The sequence below is a fragment of the Phocoena sinus genome, chromosome 11 (genome assembly GCF_008692025.1).
Source record: "Phocoena sinus isolate mPhoSin1 chromosome 11, mPhoSin1.pri, whole genome shotgun sequence".
Lineage (NCBI taxonomy): Eukaryota > Metazoa > Chordata > Mammalia > Artiodactyla > Phocoenidae > Phocoena > Phocoena sinus.
The window spans coordinates 101,454,143-101,469,306 of record NC_045773.1 but is presented as its reverse complement, the minus strand read 5'-3'; the positions used below and the strand labels follow the sequence as shown (position 1 = coordinate 101,469,306).

General features: G+C 42.6%; 1 protein-coding gene across 15 annotated transcripts in view; it reads left to right on the top strand.

Moving 5' to 3' along the window:
• PRPF4B (pre-mRNA processing factor 4B) overlaps nt 1–14,775 on the top strand; it is a 40,968-nt gene extending 26,193 nt beyond the window's left edge. The window contains exons 8-21 of one of the 15 annotated variants that reach the window (XR_004352137.1): nt 1,051–1,141; nt 1,862–2,009; nt 3,710–3,847; nt 4,497–4,650; nt 7,230–7,344; nt 7,908–8,059; nt 9,392–9,478; nt 10,181–10,458; nt 10,788–10,919; nt 11,433–11,478; nt 11,994–12,080; nt 12,338–12,409; nt 12,860–12,904; nt 14,590–14,775. Coding sequence is in view for 3 of the 15 variants with exons in the window: in XM_032648210.1 (XP_032504101.1) it covers nt 1,051–1,141; nt 1,862–2,009; nt 3,710–3,847; nt 4,497–4,650; nt 7,230–7,344; nt 7,908–8,059; nt 9,392–9,478; nt 10,181–10,384 (1,089 nt within the window). In the remaining 12 variants the exon portion in view is untranslated. Of the gene's footprint in view, nt 1–1,050; nt 1,142–1,861; nt 2,010–3,709; nt 3,848–4,496; nt 4,651–7,229; nt 7,345–7,907; nt 8,060–9,391; nt 9,479–10,180 lie in introns of all 15 variants that reach the window. The other 14 variants (XR_004352136.1, XR_004352138.1, XR_004352133.1 and 11 more) reach the window with 14 other exon arrangements.
• The last annotated feature ends 389 nt before the right edge of the window (nt 14,776–15,164 follow it).

The following is a 15,164-nucleotide window of genomic DNA, read 5'->3' as shown; positions in this document are numbered from 1 at the left end:
CTTTTCTCTGTCTGAAACTAAATCAAATTTTAAAACAAGTACAGCAGAACAATCTGAGGGCTTCATAAAAGTTAAATAGCAAATGACTTAAATGTGTAGTTATTTTCTTTTTAAACAACTTGCTTCTTGGATTTACAAGCCTCTGTGTATGTGTGCTGTAGTTAGGGGAGACCAGGTGATGTCAGTAATTTTCAGGCCTAAAGTCCACTTTGGGCCTCTGCATTGTAGGCGATTGGGAACTTAAGGATTTGGAGCCTAACAGTAGTCATGGAAGAGTTGGAAATGTTATAAGGAGTGGGTTGAGAAATTTTGTACCGTTAGCCACTTTATCAGTGGTTTTTCTTGAAGAGATTTTCTTGAAAAATGGTCTCAAAAGTAGCAGACCATTTCCATCATAAATTTAAAAGAACGTGAGAAATACAGAGGCTTTGGTGAAGGGAGGTGGGAGAGATAAACATGTAACAGGGAGATTAAAAATGGACTAGGATAAAGCAGTGATGTCCAGGACCCTGAAGACACCGGTGATTGGCTTAAGTAACGTGTCCCGTGTGTGGTGTGCTCCCACGGGAGCACGCAAAAAAGATGGGTTAAGAAAGCGTGAGATGATTTTGAGCCAGTTAAAGTATTGGCACCCATCATCCACCTGGATGATGTTGAAGGGCTTTCTGGGTGTCATGGAGAGTGATGTGAGTGACGTGTAGTGAAGACACTTCAGAAGTACCAGATATTCTTAAACTCATCTTCTAACACAGCCAGTGACATTTCATCCATAGAAGGGAGGAGACAGGGAGGGGGTGTTGCGTGACTAGGGCAGTAAAAGAAATGTGAAGATAACTTGTTACCTTTTTTCTTGAGCATTATTGTGATTCAGGAGACTTAGATAACCATATTTCTGCTGTGTTGCATTTACCCAAGTCATAGAGTTCATTTAAGTTGGCATAAAATGTTATCAAATTTTAGCTGGTTCTACCTGTTTTTCTTTGGAAGGAAGTGCTTTAAATGTCTGCCCGTTTGGTGGCTAAATAGCTCACGTTGCTGCCTTAATTTCAGAGTGCGCGTCTGCGGGCTGCTGGCATCGGAAAAGATTTCAAAGAGAATCCCAACCTCAGGGATAACTGGACTGATGCAGAAGGCTATTATCGTAAGTTCACAGTTTTTTGTTTCTGTTTTTTGAACTTTTTATTTTCTATTGGAGTATAGTTGTTAACAGGGTGATAGTTTCAGGCGTATGGCGGAGTGACTCGGTTATACACGTATCTATCCTTTTTCGATACAGTTCCTATTAATTTTAGAGTTCATTGTAACATCTTGTAAAAGTGCGTGGCCTAATGCCTTCACACTTGGGAGGACTCTGAAAGTCACATCCCAGTGCCGTCACTTCAAAAGTGTGGCACGTCTAGCAGCTTCATGAACCCATGTTACAGCCCAGAAGCATCACAAATTGAAGTGAGCTGAAGACTTGATGTGCAGCTTAAATCTGTTCAGAGTTATTTTCAGCCATGAGATCATCCTCCAGAGGGAAGGGGTGCCAGCCACGCAGACTGCAGCTGGAGACCCTGCAGTGAGCACAGTTCTTCCTTCCTCGGCGTTAGGACCGTCAGCAGTTGCTAGGAGAGCAGAAAGCTTTCCTGCAGCGGTTGGCAGCCGGCAGCTTTAACCGCATTACGCAAGAGGGTCACGACGGGGGCGAGGCCTTGAGTCTCCATGGTGTCCAGGAAGCCAAGCACGCAGCAGAGATTTGACACAGTTTTTAAGTGACTGCACTGTGTATCCTACTTTTCGACTTTCCGATGTGTAGCTCACAGTTTTGTGCAGTAGTCTATTATGGTCAGAATTCTGATCTTGTAGCTTACCTTTTCAGGTGTGAACATAGGTGAAGTCCTGGATAAGCGTTACAACGTGTATGGCTACACGGGTCAAGGCGTGTTCAGTAACGTGGTCCGAGCCAGGGATAATGCGAGGGCCAACCAGGAGGTGGCCGTGAAGATAATTCGGAACAACGAGCTCATGTAAGTTCAGGACACAGAACAGAACCTTCACGGACACCGTCACGGGTGTTCACAAATACGCCTGTTTTTAAATAGTGACCGCAGTCTGTGTAGGACAGGTATTGGGCTTATAAAACGACAGCAGCTCTGGGTATTTAATTGATAGTCACGTGTTGTTCTGTGCGAAGCACTCGAGCCGTAGGCTGATTGTATTTAATTCATTTCAGTGCATTTCAGCACTTGCTTTGTGCACTGATGTCAGCTCAGACTCCTTCCGTCTACCGCTTGTCTTACGACCATCCTTTGCTGTGAATAGCTTAAGCTCAAGACGAAAGGTGAGAAATCAAAAGGTCAGATTGATCAGGTGTCACTGAGCGTATGGTGGCCTGCAAAAGGCGTAAAATCAGATCGTTCTGGGAATTATCTGTATCTTGGTCTGTCACCTCCTCTCTTCATGAGCAAGGAGGTGATGGCCGTACCCGTGTGCTTTAATGCACAGTCTACGCCACACACTGAGCTGGCATTAAAGTCAACTTGGCACTGGTTTGGAAACGCAAGAAAGAAGCGTTTAGGTTTATACTGAAGTCTTAGGTTGCCTAGGCTTAGAAAGTTTGTTTGATGGAAGTCTCCAACTTCTGTATTATAGACACTAATTTTAAACTGTAGCCTATTGACAAATTATAACTAGAATTTCAGAGGATAATATTTACATCAAGACATCTTGAGATAAAATGTGCAAGATTGATTTCCGTTCAAGCAAGGTGGGTTTATTCCTCTATGTTTCTGTTTTGTTCATTGATTATTTTGGAAATTAACTCCATGAAAACAATATTTGGCTAAGAGTAAAGTATTGTGTGAATGACATAGAGACTTGTGTTCCTCAACAGTTCTATTATTAGTACTTAAAAAAAAAAACAGACTAAACACATCACCAAATAAATCCATATTATTTAGTTTTCCTAAATTCTTTTTTTTTTTAATTGGGATATCGTCGCTTTACAATGCCGTGTTAGTTTCTACTGTACAGCGAAGTGGAGTTCCCTGTGCTATACAGCAGGTTCTTATTAGTTATCTGTTTTATACATAGTAGGGCATATATGTCAATACCAATCGCCCAATTCATCCCACCCCACACACCCACCCTGGCTCTCCCCCCGGGTGTCCATACGTTTGTTCTCAATATCTATTTCTGCCTTGCAAACCGGTTCATCTGTACCATTTTTCTAGATTCCACGTATATGCGTTAACATATATTTGGTTTTCTCTTTCTGACTTGCTTCACTCTGTATGACAGTCTCTGGGTTCATCCACGTCTCTACAAATAACTCCATTTCGTTTCTTTTTATGGCTGAGTAATGCTCTATTGTATTTATGTGCCACATCTTCTGTATCCATTCATCTGTCACTGGACATTTAGGTTGCTTCCATGACCTGGCTATTGTAAATAGAGCTGCAGTGAGCATTGGGGTGCATGTGTCCTTTTGAATTATGCTCTTCTCAGGGTATATGCCCAGTAGTGGGATTGCTGGGTCATATGGTAGGTTCTATTTTTTAAAGGAACCTCCATACTGCTCTCCGTAGTGGCTGTATCAATTTACATTCCCACCAACAGTGCAAGAGGGTTCCCTTTCCTCCACACCCTCTCCAGCATTTATTGTTTGCATAGTTTTCCTAAATTCTTGATGTATCCAATTTTGACCTAATTTTCTTTTTCATTTCAGGCAAAAAACTGGTTTAAAAGAACTAGAATTCTTGAAAAAATTGAACGATGCTGATCCTGATGACAAATTTCACTGTTTGCGACTCTTCAGACACTTTTATCACAAACAGCATCTCTGCCTCGTGTTTGAGCCTCTGAGGTACAAGTGTCAAAACCTGTACATTACCCTGAAAACTCAGCTTCTTCACCTTTGCCAACCTCAGTTCAGATAAATGCCGTGATAAATGTTCTGGGTATTTGATGTGTTTTTTCCCGTTGGCTCTGGGTTTTGTTTTTTAACTATTGGTGAAGACCTAGCTTCTTGACAGTTGTTAATGTGTAAACAGTGATTGGCTGTGTACTGTGTGTCACACGCTCACCTCGTGTGTCCTTCAGCTCAGCAGAGAGTTCTCTGAAAATTAAATACTTCAAGAAAGGATTAAGCCACAGTGAAAAGAAATGGGAATAGTGGAGTAGGACTATGACGTCCCCCTTCAGAATTGTGGCTTCATGTTTATGCTTTCAAGCGGAAGCCCATTCCAAACCAGTAGGAATTTTAGCACTGCATACCTTCCCTTCTCTTCATTTTGAAAATTGTGTTGTGTACACACAGTTTCATGTGCTCTCATTTCAACGTAGGATAATTTATCAAATGTTTGGGCCGTGGGAGGGGGTTCTTGAACAGTGTTTTCATTGTAATTCATGCTTTGAACTTGATTTTACTTTATGCTTGAAAATGGTTTTGCCTTCCTTAATTTCCATTTTGCATTTTAACCCCTAATTTTATTTGTTTTTTTCTTTCCTAAAAGTATGAATTTACGAGAGGTGTTAAAAAAATATGGTAAGGATGTTGGCCTTCATATTAAGGCTGTGCGATCCTATAGTCAACAGTTGTTCTTGGCACTAAAACTCCTTAAAAGATGCAATATTCTCCATGCAGACATCAAGCCAGACAATATCTTGGTAAGTCAAGCGATCAGCTGCCTTGTTACATCCATATAACTCCTTCTGTAACGTGCTTACCACTGTGTTCTAGAAAGGACACCTCTGCAGAATAATTCAGTGCATTACCCATTACAAATGACTTTGCCAGTTTTTACTCTTCTAGAAATTGGGCCATGAAATTTTATAGTAAAGTACGAAGAGAGAGGAAGTAGGCTGCTGTCCCAATGTTTTCCTGTTGATTGATGGATTTGATGAGTGCACACAGACCCCAAGAATGCTTTGATGTAGTAACGATGGGCTTCCTCGGGTACCTGGAGAAATGCTGCAGTGTTGCTGTTTTGAAATAAGGAGTGTTCACAGTCTTTTGTTCTCTAGTTTTATAGACTGACAGAGCGAGGGACGTTTAAGGGAGTTACCCTCTCTGAAGTAGATGCACGGGGTTGAGTTCACGGTGTCCAGGAATAATTCTTTTTCATTTATTCTTCATGATGTAGAAGCTGTGGCTTCTGGCGGCCACACCCGGGAAGGCTCGGTTGTACTTGGGCCTTGTATGGAAGGGAGCCTTTCCCAGTCTTGACCTATCCTAGCTCGTGCCTTCTGGTGTGGTAGATGCAGATTTCCCAGTGCTTATGTTTTTGAAACTTAGAAACACATCTCATCACAGTGGAGTGATTGGTGTGTGCGCGCCCCTTCCCTCCCCAGCCCTTTCTCTGTCATGCTGTCAGAGTCGGGGCTGTTCACAGCTGGGGGATTCTAGCTCATCTGCCCATAACATGTTCCACATGTTTTTAAGAAAGATACAATCCCGTTAAAGTTTGTTTTGGACTCCTTGTCAGTAACTTAGCTCTTAGTTCAGATTTCCCTTTCTCTCTTTTTTTAAAATCTTAAAATATCTCTTTCCAGACCACCACATTAATGGGGCGTTCCATTTTGTACGTTTGGTCTGAGTTTCAAAGGAAGGTACTGCATCTCTGATGTTACTTGAGGTTAGAGTGGCTGAGCAACCCCAGTGAACTGGCGGCCACGGTGTCAGCTGTGGGCTGCACGGTCCACCTCATAGTTGATCTTTACCTCAATTTTTCTTTCTCTTTTTTGAATTGTGAAGTACACCATCCACATCAAAGAATGTATAAACTATGTATAAGGTAAAGGTAACGATGCACGGAACATCTGTGTAACCACCATGGAGGTTAAGTAATAAGACATTTGTTAGCATCTTAGAAGCTCTTGTTTTTAAAACTTCATTTTTCTTTGAGTTAGTGCTAAACTAGTATGGGTTTCAGACAGTTCGGCCTTCTTCCTGAGAAAGGAACAGACATCCGCAACCACGCGGCGCTGTTTGTTAATGAAAATCCAAAGCTTTTAGCCCAGGATTTCAGCCGTCAGTCTGGCGGAAGTGCTGCGTTCCCCGCGGGCGAGTGGAGGGAAGTGCCCGAGTGTGGGTCCCTGCTGCTGAGGGCATTTCACCCAGCGCGAGCACTCCCCTGGCAGACTCAGATTTTAAAGTGGCCCCCGGGTTTTCTCTGGTTACTGCAGCTGCACCCTTAAGCGGCTGAATGCAGTTTATATTTTAAAACTTTAAAAGTACTTTTCCTGTATTATCTTAATTCCGTGGATGTCGTCTGTAGTGGACCGGTCTGTAGCGCTGACCAGGCTTTATGGTATCCCAGGAGAGACCACCCAGGGCTGCTTATTTAAAGTGTTACGTTTCTTTGGGGTGCGAACGGTAGGCCAAGTTCAAGTCCCAACTCAGAATTTGTGTGTGTCTCTTTCGAAGGGGGGAAGGGACTCTGCAGTGTGGATTACCTTCACTTGTTATCCCTGAACATGCTCCAGCTCATGAGTGTGGCAGTAGCTGTGGGAGCACCGCCAGCCCCTCTCAGAAGGTGCCACTGTCGCTGTGTATGTGGAAGTGTTGGCAAAGGAGAAAAGAGACAAATGACCGATACAGTGTTCCTGTTTATCCGTCTTGCCAAACATATTTAACATTTTCCTGACTAATACTTTCTTTACATTTAAGGGATTTAATGTTTTTTAGGCTCGAAGGGAGTGCTAAATTTGGGATGGTCTAGCAGCTTCGGGTGAAGAATTGTTTTTATTCTCTTTTTGTCCAAATTGAATCTGAATCATTCTTCAGCTTTCATTGCCATCGTAATTTTCTGGCAAACGAAAGTTAACTTAAGTCAGTTGTAAGTTAATCTAAGTCTGATTTCTTCCCAGTGACCGTCTTCGTGTTCCTTAAGGCAGGAACTTGATTGGTTCGGGTTTCCTGGGGGTTTGTAGAAGACGCTTTGCTTCAGTGCCTTCTGTTACTATTCCACCCTTTCCTAAATAGCTTTGGTTAAATTTACTTGGCATTATCTCTTATTTCCTCACTGAAGAAAGCTCTTTTACTAATTTATGATCAAATATTTGAGAGCTCTTAATTCTTCACAATTAGGAAGTTGAATTATAAAATAATTAGAAAAGGAATTTTCAAGTGAGTGACTTTGTTCTCAGTATTGGGAATAACTTCTCAGAGCCATTTTTTTAAATCTGATCATGTGTCTTAATTTCTCCTGGCGTGAGTTAAACTCCAATTATAAAATGTTTTGCAGGTTAATGAATCAAAAACTATTTTAAAGCTCTGTGACTTCGGGTCGGCTTCACATGTTGCGGATAATGACATAACGCCTTACCTTGTCAGTAGATTTTATCGCGCTCCCGAAATCAGTAAGTTTCTTCCAGCGCTCTTCGACCTGGGCCGCCGTGCGCAGTGGGAGCGGCATGCTGACTGTCTAAGCAGTGTTTTCCGTCGCTGCAGCAGCTGCTTGAGTCATGCGTGAGGAAGGGAACCGTAGCCAGTCCATACTCCTCAGGTGGGATGGCCGTGGTGGTGGCAGGTGTGGAAAGCCCTCGGCTTTGGGAAACTGCTCCTACTTCCTCAGGGCCTGACTGTCACATTTGTGGATTGTCTGGGACCTGTGTTCTTCCCCTTCTTTGGCCTTGGCTGAAGCTGGTTAGCCCCTCCTCCAAAGGCGAAATGAAAAGATAGAAGAGATGCACCCTTTCTTCTGCCCCTTCAGTTCCTTCCCCACGCCCTCATTTTTTTTAAGGTATTTAAGTTGAAGAGTCCCTATTAAGAATTCATGGGAAAGAATATGAAGCTGATGTGAAAGTGAGGTACTCAGGCTGTGGTTACATAGTCCGAGCTAAATTGATTCCCCTGTTAATGGAAGTAAACAGTAGTTGATTGTTTTTATCATCATACGTTAAAATTTGTATTATGTTTTCAGTTATAGGTAAAAGCTATGACTATGGTATAGATATGTGGTCCGTAGGCTGCACCTTGTATGAACTCTACACTGGAAAGATTTTATTTCCTGGCAAAACCAATAACCATATGTTGAAGCTCGCCATGGATCTCAAAGGAAAGATGCCAAATAAGGTAGGATGTTAGTGTGAGCTTGTTTCCGAGGTCTCAGTGGCGCCTCCGGCAGATGCGTGGTTGCTGACACTCATCTCTAGTGGTTATAAAACAGTTTCTGAGAGGTGGGTACGTGGCTACTCTGATTCCTTAGCTCTTCTCATTTCTGGTGTTTAAATTAGTGGTTCTAATCAGCCAAGAGCTATCAAGAGAGAATAAGAGGATCCCATTTTCCTTTTCTTGTCTAAAATCTGTCTTTGTGCTTTTCTTTACTCTCCTGAATTAAGCAGAAGCGTAGGGCCTATAGTTTCAGTTAGAATTGGAACTGAGGGAGAGAGGATACATGCGACTGTTTTCACGTCTCTGTCCTTCCCTTGTTCCACTGGTTGTCATTCCGTGATGGGCAGAGCAGCAGCAGGGTTCCTGGGAGCACACCTGTATTGGTAACAGCTGCAGTGAGAAAAGATGCAGGTCCAGGTAGGCAGATGGTGGAGGGAAGGACTCAGTCATCAGAGAATGAGCGGGGGACTTGGCGGCAGTCTGTTTATAGAGGTTGGAAGCTGCTGGGAGAGGAAGAAGGTACCGAGAAAACTCACGGCCAATGACATCTTTTTAACGTGAAACTCGCTCGAGTTCACGCTTGAGTTTCACGTTAAAAAAAATGCTTGAGCTGTGATATTAGTTTGTTTGATGAACACAAATCAAGAACTTTATAGGCATTTATAAAAATGTCTAAAGACCGTATCTTAGGCTTTTATGATTTCAGCTTACGTGCTGACTTTCTGAGAGATTTACAGATTTTTCTCCCTGTAGGTCAGAAGCCATTATGTTTTTTAAGTTCTGTCCAAATTCTGTTATGTTGGACTCGTTTAGACAGATACACAGAAATTAGCTATGTTGGTACTTGTTTTAACGAGGCCTGACCTGCTATCACTTTAGGGCTGTTAGAACATAATTTTTTAAATGTCCTTAGGTTTCTTAACTGCCAAGAGAGAAGGCCCCACTTGTGTGGTATCTTTCCTAAGAGCCGCTGACGTAAGTCTCTGCTCACTTAGTCTTCAGTGTTGAATAGTGAAAGCACAGCATGGTACTTACCGCAGTTGGTTTAAGTCACTGCCCGGGAAAATAGAACTTCCTGTTGTTAAGCAGTCTTAGGTACAGCATTCGTCTGAGCTTTTCCAAAGGTGTTATTCTCTCGAGAACAAGCAATCGGAGATCATTCTCGAATAAGGAAGCAAACCCAGAGACACTAAACAGGAACACTTGTGTGCATTGTGTATTGGGGTCATCGGTAGACCAGACTACCAGTGTTGTCTAAGAGCTCAAAATCCAACTGTTCTGTTTTATTGCCAGATGATTCGGAAAGGCGTATTTAAAGACCAACATTTTGATCAAAACCTCAACTTCATGTACATAGAAGTTGATAAAGTAACAGAGAGGGTAAGTGTCCTTTAGGTGTGCTACATTAGATGATGATCTCATTGTTAACGGATTGCGTGCCGGGTGGTTCTAGGAGATGCGAGTATTTTAAAACAATAAAAATAATTCCTGTTGCAGTCGGCCAGTTCCTGAATAAGACACGTCAGGCTATGGAAAAGATTTTAAAATGTTTGCCTAGTATAATGAGTTTATTTTTATCGTATTTAGGCCCTTTTCTCTCTCCTTGGGTCCCTTTCTTGGTCTGGCTTCCCCTCCTGCTTCCATACTGCTGCCAGTGATCTTTTTGAAAACAAATCCGATCGTGTTACTCTCCCTGCTTAAAAATTCTTTCTTGGCGCCCTCTTACCTATAAGATAATGTATTTAACTCCTCAGAAAGACTGCCGTCCTCAGCGGTTCCCCCTCCTCACGACTCCATGGACCCCACCATCCCACACCTGGCAGTAGGCCAGCGGGCATGCTGCTTGTTCCAGACCTCCATGCCTTTGTTCACACCCCATCCTGACCTTAATCACTTAACTATGTTTTTGAATTCTCAGAATTCCTTTCTGTTGTCATTCTGATCTGTTCATAAAATTAAACTACAGAATGATGTTTAAACTATCATAGCTAACTTGGGGTTGACCCTTTCTCATTCAAGTTTTTTAGGTTATATATGTTTAGTAATTTATTTAGAGATACACATTTAAAAAATTATTTGTAGGAGAAAGTTACTGTCATGAGCACCATTAATCCAACTAAGGACCTGTTGGCTGACTTGATTGGGTGCCAGCGACTTCCTGAAGACCAACGTAAAAAAGTGCACCAGCTGAAGGACTTGTTGGACCAGATCCTAATGTTGGACCCAGCTAAACGGATTAGCATCAACCAGGCCCTACAGCATGCCTTCATCCAGGAGAAGATTTAAGCGAGATGAAGAAGCTCCAAGGGTTTGAGTAATTAAATACAAAGACTGAAGAAATTTCACAGCAGTTCATTAATGTATATAAACTTATAAATATTTCTCCTGCAAATTTGAGGAAGCATGATATATTTGAATTAACACCAAGGGTGATATTTCTTTTAGAAATGTTAGTTAATCTGTTCTGTGTCGTATGTGAAATTTCACTGTAGAAATGTTTCAGTTGCCAAGACTGCACAGAATTACGATGCTAATGTAAGTGGTTGCAGTTCACGTAAAAGACAAAAGCATCTGTTATAAAATGAGCAGTAATACTGGGTGGTTGATTTATTTTTAGCAAACTTGGCTTCGTTTTGGTCTCCAGGTAAAAAGGCCAGCGTAAATGCTGTTTATATTCACGTTTTCCTAGGTGTGTGTGTGCAGGCCACAGCAGCATGCCCTGGGTAGTCAGTGCCGAAGGGGCCTGTTCCTTCTTGAGCCTGCCTGCAGGGATGGCCTCCTCTTTTAAAGCAGGTTGTGTACAGCATTCAGTACACTGAAGGTAAGCTAAACCATCAACATCACTGGTGTTTTAAGATGTTATTTTATTGGAACAATTGACAACTGAGGGACATTAGCTTTGTGGCGGAATTCCCTGCATGTGTGATAACTGATCTCGTTTTATTTTTTGGCATTGCAACTGTGGCATAGTTACAATTTCTGTTCTGTTCATCACATTTGAAATTTGAAGAGTATGCGCTTGATGGATAGAGCGCCTTCAGTGTACTGTTTCTTATTAACTTTAATTTTTTTAAATCAACTTGCTATAGACTTTATATACATTTTGTTTAAATACAGTTCCTAGTGACATAGAAACAATGCGTAGTTTTCATTTACTAATAACAAATGTTGAGGCCTGATTCTGGAAGTCCTCATATTTAAAAGTGAGATAGACAACATAATGAAGTTTTTAACTATTTGTATGTCATTTTGAAAGTGTACTGCTTTATGGTAAAAGTGTTTTTCGTTTGTTCATTGTTTTCATTATTTGTGATCATGTTGTCTTTCAATACAGGCATAAACCTTCCACTCTTGAACAAAGCAGCTGCTTTTTAAAAGCGGTAATTGCTTCTTTACCTTTTCTTCCTTTTGTAAGTGAAGCTTTCCTTTAAGGATGTGGCGTTAAGGTGTGTCTATTGCATAAACAGCTGACGCTCACTCCCTGTACAGTGAAGGTTGTTCTGCTGCGTGTGGCGGCGGGCCACGCAGATCTCTGTACGCTCTCAGTGTGCATCACTAGGTAATAAAGTCTTTTGTGAACAAGGCATTTGTAGCCATTTTTAAAAGTTGTTGTCTTCAGTGCTGGTAAGTCAGGTAAACGATGTAGAGTTAAAAGCAACCTTGCGTTTCTTCCTTTAAGTCTTTAACTGAAAGAATTATTTGTTAAAGGGGTAAACCTAGCCAGAAGGTTATCATTTTATTAATAACTAGGGTCCTGATTATTTCATCAAAAAATTCTACCAGTATTGTCAGCTTTCAGTGTAGTGAGGTAATTCCTGTAGGTTATGGGGTATAATTCAGGATTTAACTAATGTTTCTGCTATTTTCTCACTTTTCCTTCTGATGGTGCGGAAAGAGAAAAAGGAAAACGGGGCACAGGCCACTCACCGCCTTCTCCAAGGGGTCTGATTTGCTGAGACACCAGCTTCACCTTCCTAACAAGGTTATTTCTGACAGCATGTGTAGATAAACATTTAGCAACAATTTAAAACAAAATCATGTAAATCGGTTTGGTTTTGCAGCACGAAGAAATTAGTATTTTTTAACATGATAGCAGAGAATTTTCAGAAATGTATGTAATCTTTTCTGTTTGGGTGGTAAAATTAATGCTTGTCTCCCTGAGGAATGTGGAAAATCATCAGATTTTAGGGGTTTAAATAATATTTTTAAATTGTAAATGGGATTTTTTTATTCACCCAGGCACCTAATTACAACAAGCATGCACATTTTGGTGCATCCAAGAGTGGAAATCAGAGTAGCAGCATTCTTCTGGTGGGTTGTCCTCCATTTAAAGGCATGAAATGCACTACAGCCAGGAAGGTGATAGGTGATACGATAGGCCAGCTTTGACTCTGTACCCCCGTCTCCTCGTGGTTCAGACGTAAACTGACATAAACGCCAGGTGGTTCTCATCCTCAGGTGGCGACGCCTTGTAAACAAGGCGCCACAGGTGCAGCTTTCCTACCTGAATGAACGGGTGGTGACTTTCCCACCGCTGTTTACCTTGGTGACAGTGCTGCATGGTCAGGCCTCTCCCGGTCATTTTCACTCAGAATATTGATAGTTAGCGTCCGTATGTTTCTGGTGATTTTCATGGCTTCATTTTATATACTTATTTAAGTAAGTTAACTTCCACTTAGAGACAGTTCATCTTATGCCTTCAAAACTGTTGCGTGTTCTTTAAAAAACAAAGTTGCTTGTTACTTGTTCTTTGTGTTTTAGGTGCAGCTCAGTGGAAGATGATGACACCAGAAGACATGAGCTAAGGTTTCTGTCCCATAAAAGATTAAAAAAAAAAAGAATCCTCCATTTAATTTCTGTCTAGCTTTTTAGTTTTCAGCATTATGATTTGGGGTGCATTACTGTTGGGGGCTTAGAGCGGCGCCCCTGCGCTCATTGTAAAGTTTTCGCTTTATCACGCGTCCTGCCTCTCCCCCGCTTCCCCCCCACCCCCCCAGGATGAGAACGGTGGTCAGATCTGGTGCTGTTGGCCGTGTGGGTGGTGAGGTTCCACATCACACGTGGTTGTCAAAATTGGTCCCTGAGGATAATTAGAAAGACAGTAGCCGGCGGAAGAGCCTCGGTCTGAAGGCAGCCGCTCCCGTGCGGTGCCACGTCTCCTTGGCTGGTGCAGATGGTCGGAAGGAGCCCGAGAGCGCTGCTCAGCGCCTGGGGCGCCCTCTTCTCCAGCTCACCCGCGGTGTCTGTGTTCAGCCGGTGCTCCGGGCGCGGTCTTGAAGTAGACCAGATACCCAGAGCACTGCCAGCGTTCCTTCCTAAGGGAGATGGCGAGGGCACGGTCCGTAGATCTTTGAAGTTCCCGAACTCAGCATTCCTTGATTTATCTACTTGAAAGGAGCCCTGTAAGCAGTGTCTGTCCACACACGCGTAATTGTATTGGAGTCTGTAATGTTCTGAGGCAGAGAGACGTGGAGCTCCGCAAGCCCTCTGCTAGGTGGGCCCAGGGCATGGACCGTCCTCTGCAGACGCGCGGTCAGCTGCTGTGTAGTTACTCTCACGAAGGTCTTGCTGTATTTCACTTTATGGCAAAAATGATGCCAAGTGATTGTGAGACTTCAGGGTCCAGAAGTCCTGGGACGTAACCCACAGAGATGGCATCGTTCTCTCTGTAGTTGGGGGGATAGTTGAGCGTACACATTTTAGACACCGTGCTCTGGGTAGACCTGTTCTCGAAGGTTATCATCAGAAATGAGGCTGCAATGTCAGGGTTTTGAAGGGAGTGTCTTGTCATAAATTTTAAGACCCTCCCAGCATTTGTATTCACCCTCACCTTCAAGTCCTTATTAATAGCGTCCTGTTTCTTGATTCCCCAGTGCCTGCTTCATTCCATTCTACTTTTTCTCAAAATAATTTTGTGTTTAAAAAAAACTGTTTTTTGCCATTATAATTACCACTTTCTTTTCCTGACTAAAACAAATACTCAGGACATTTTTACAGTCACAGTGTTTTGGGTATGTGGTGGAGGCAGTGAGGTGCAAAGTTCTCAGGTTTGTCCCTTTTTGCATTCTTCCCCCTCCCCTTCACCTGGACTTCTGTAGCTGGCCAGGGGAGAAGGAGAATCTCTGAAACGGGCATCACATGTCTTCAGATTTAGGCCGAGCAGTTGAGGGAATCCCCTTTTAAATGTCGAGATAGGAAAGAAGCCAGGTATCACATGCGCAGTTACCTTGTGTCAGTTATCATGACATTGTCAGAAACTGGGCCTCACAAAATAAAGTGTTTTCTTTTTCATAGAATCCTAGTTCAGGCGTATATTTAACGTGAATTTTATCATTCTTTTCTGAGACGAAATGTCCTTATAGAAATGTTCACTACAAATTCATGTGTTTTACACGTCAACTCGTGTACACTAAATTGACTTTTAAAATGCGTTCCAGTTATTTTGATAGATATCATCATGGTATCTTTAATTTTTCTTCTCCTGTGTGTAGGGTAAGGGACTGTTCTTCTGAAGAATCTTTCCATTTAGTGATCAAGATATGGAAGCTCATCTCTGAAAATACTTGACATGTACCCTAATTATTCCCAGTGTCATTTGAATTGTAAGTTGCATTTCAGCAGCAATGTTCCCAGTTGACTTATTAGGAAAATGTAATAAAATGTGCCTCTTGTTACCATACTGCCTCCTGAGTTTTCATTGCTCGAGTTTGGTATCTTGCATTTAGCTTTAGGTCAGAAGCACTCTTTCTTACCTGATCTATGATCATAGATGTGCTTTGCGAAGTGTTTTGTGCTCAGATATGACTGGGAACCGCCACGTTAGGGAAAGTTGTCGGAAGACGTCCAGCAGGCTTTGTGAGTCTCACGCAGGGGAGGGTGGGGAGGAGGTCCCGCCGAGGGAGCGGACCTGCGCTCGGAGCCTGCAGCCCGGAGACAGCCTGCAAGCCGCGGAGCGCAGAACTCACGCCAGAGGGTGCTGTGTTCTCGTTCCCGCCACACATGCTTGCTTCCCTTTTCCTAGGGAGAGAAACGATGCGTAACGGGATGACCCCTTCCCGTAATGACT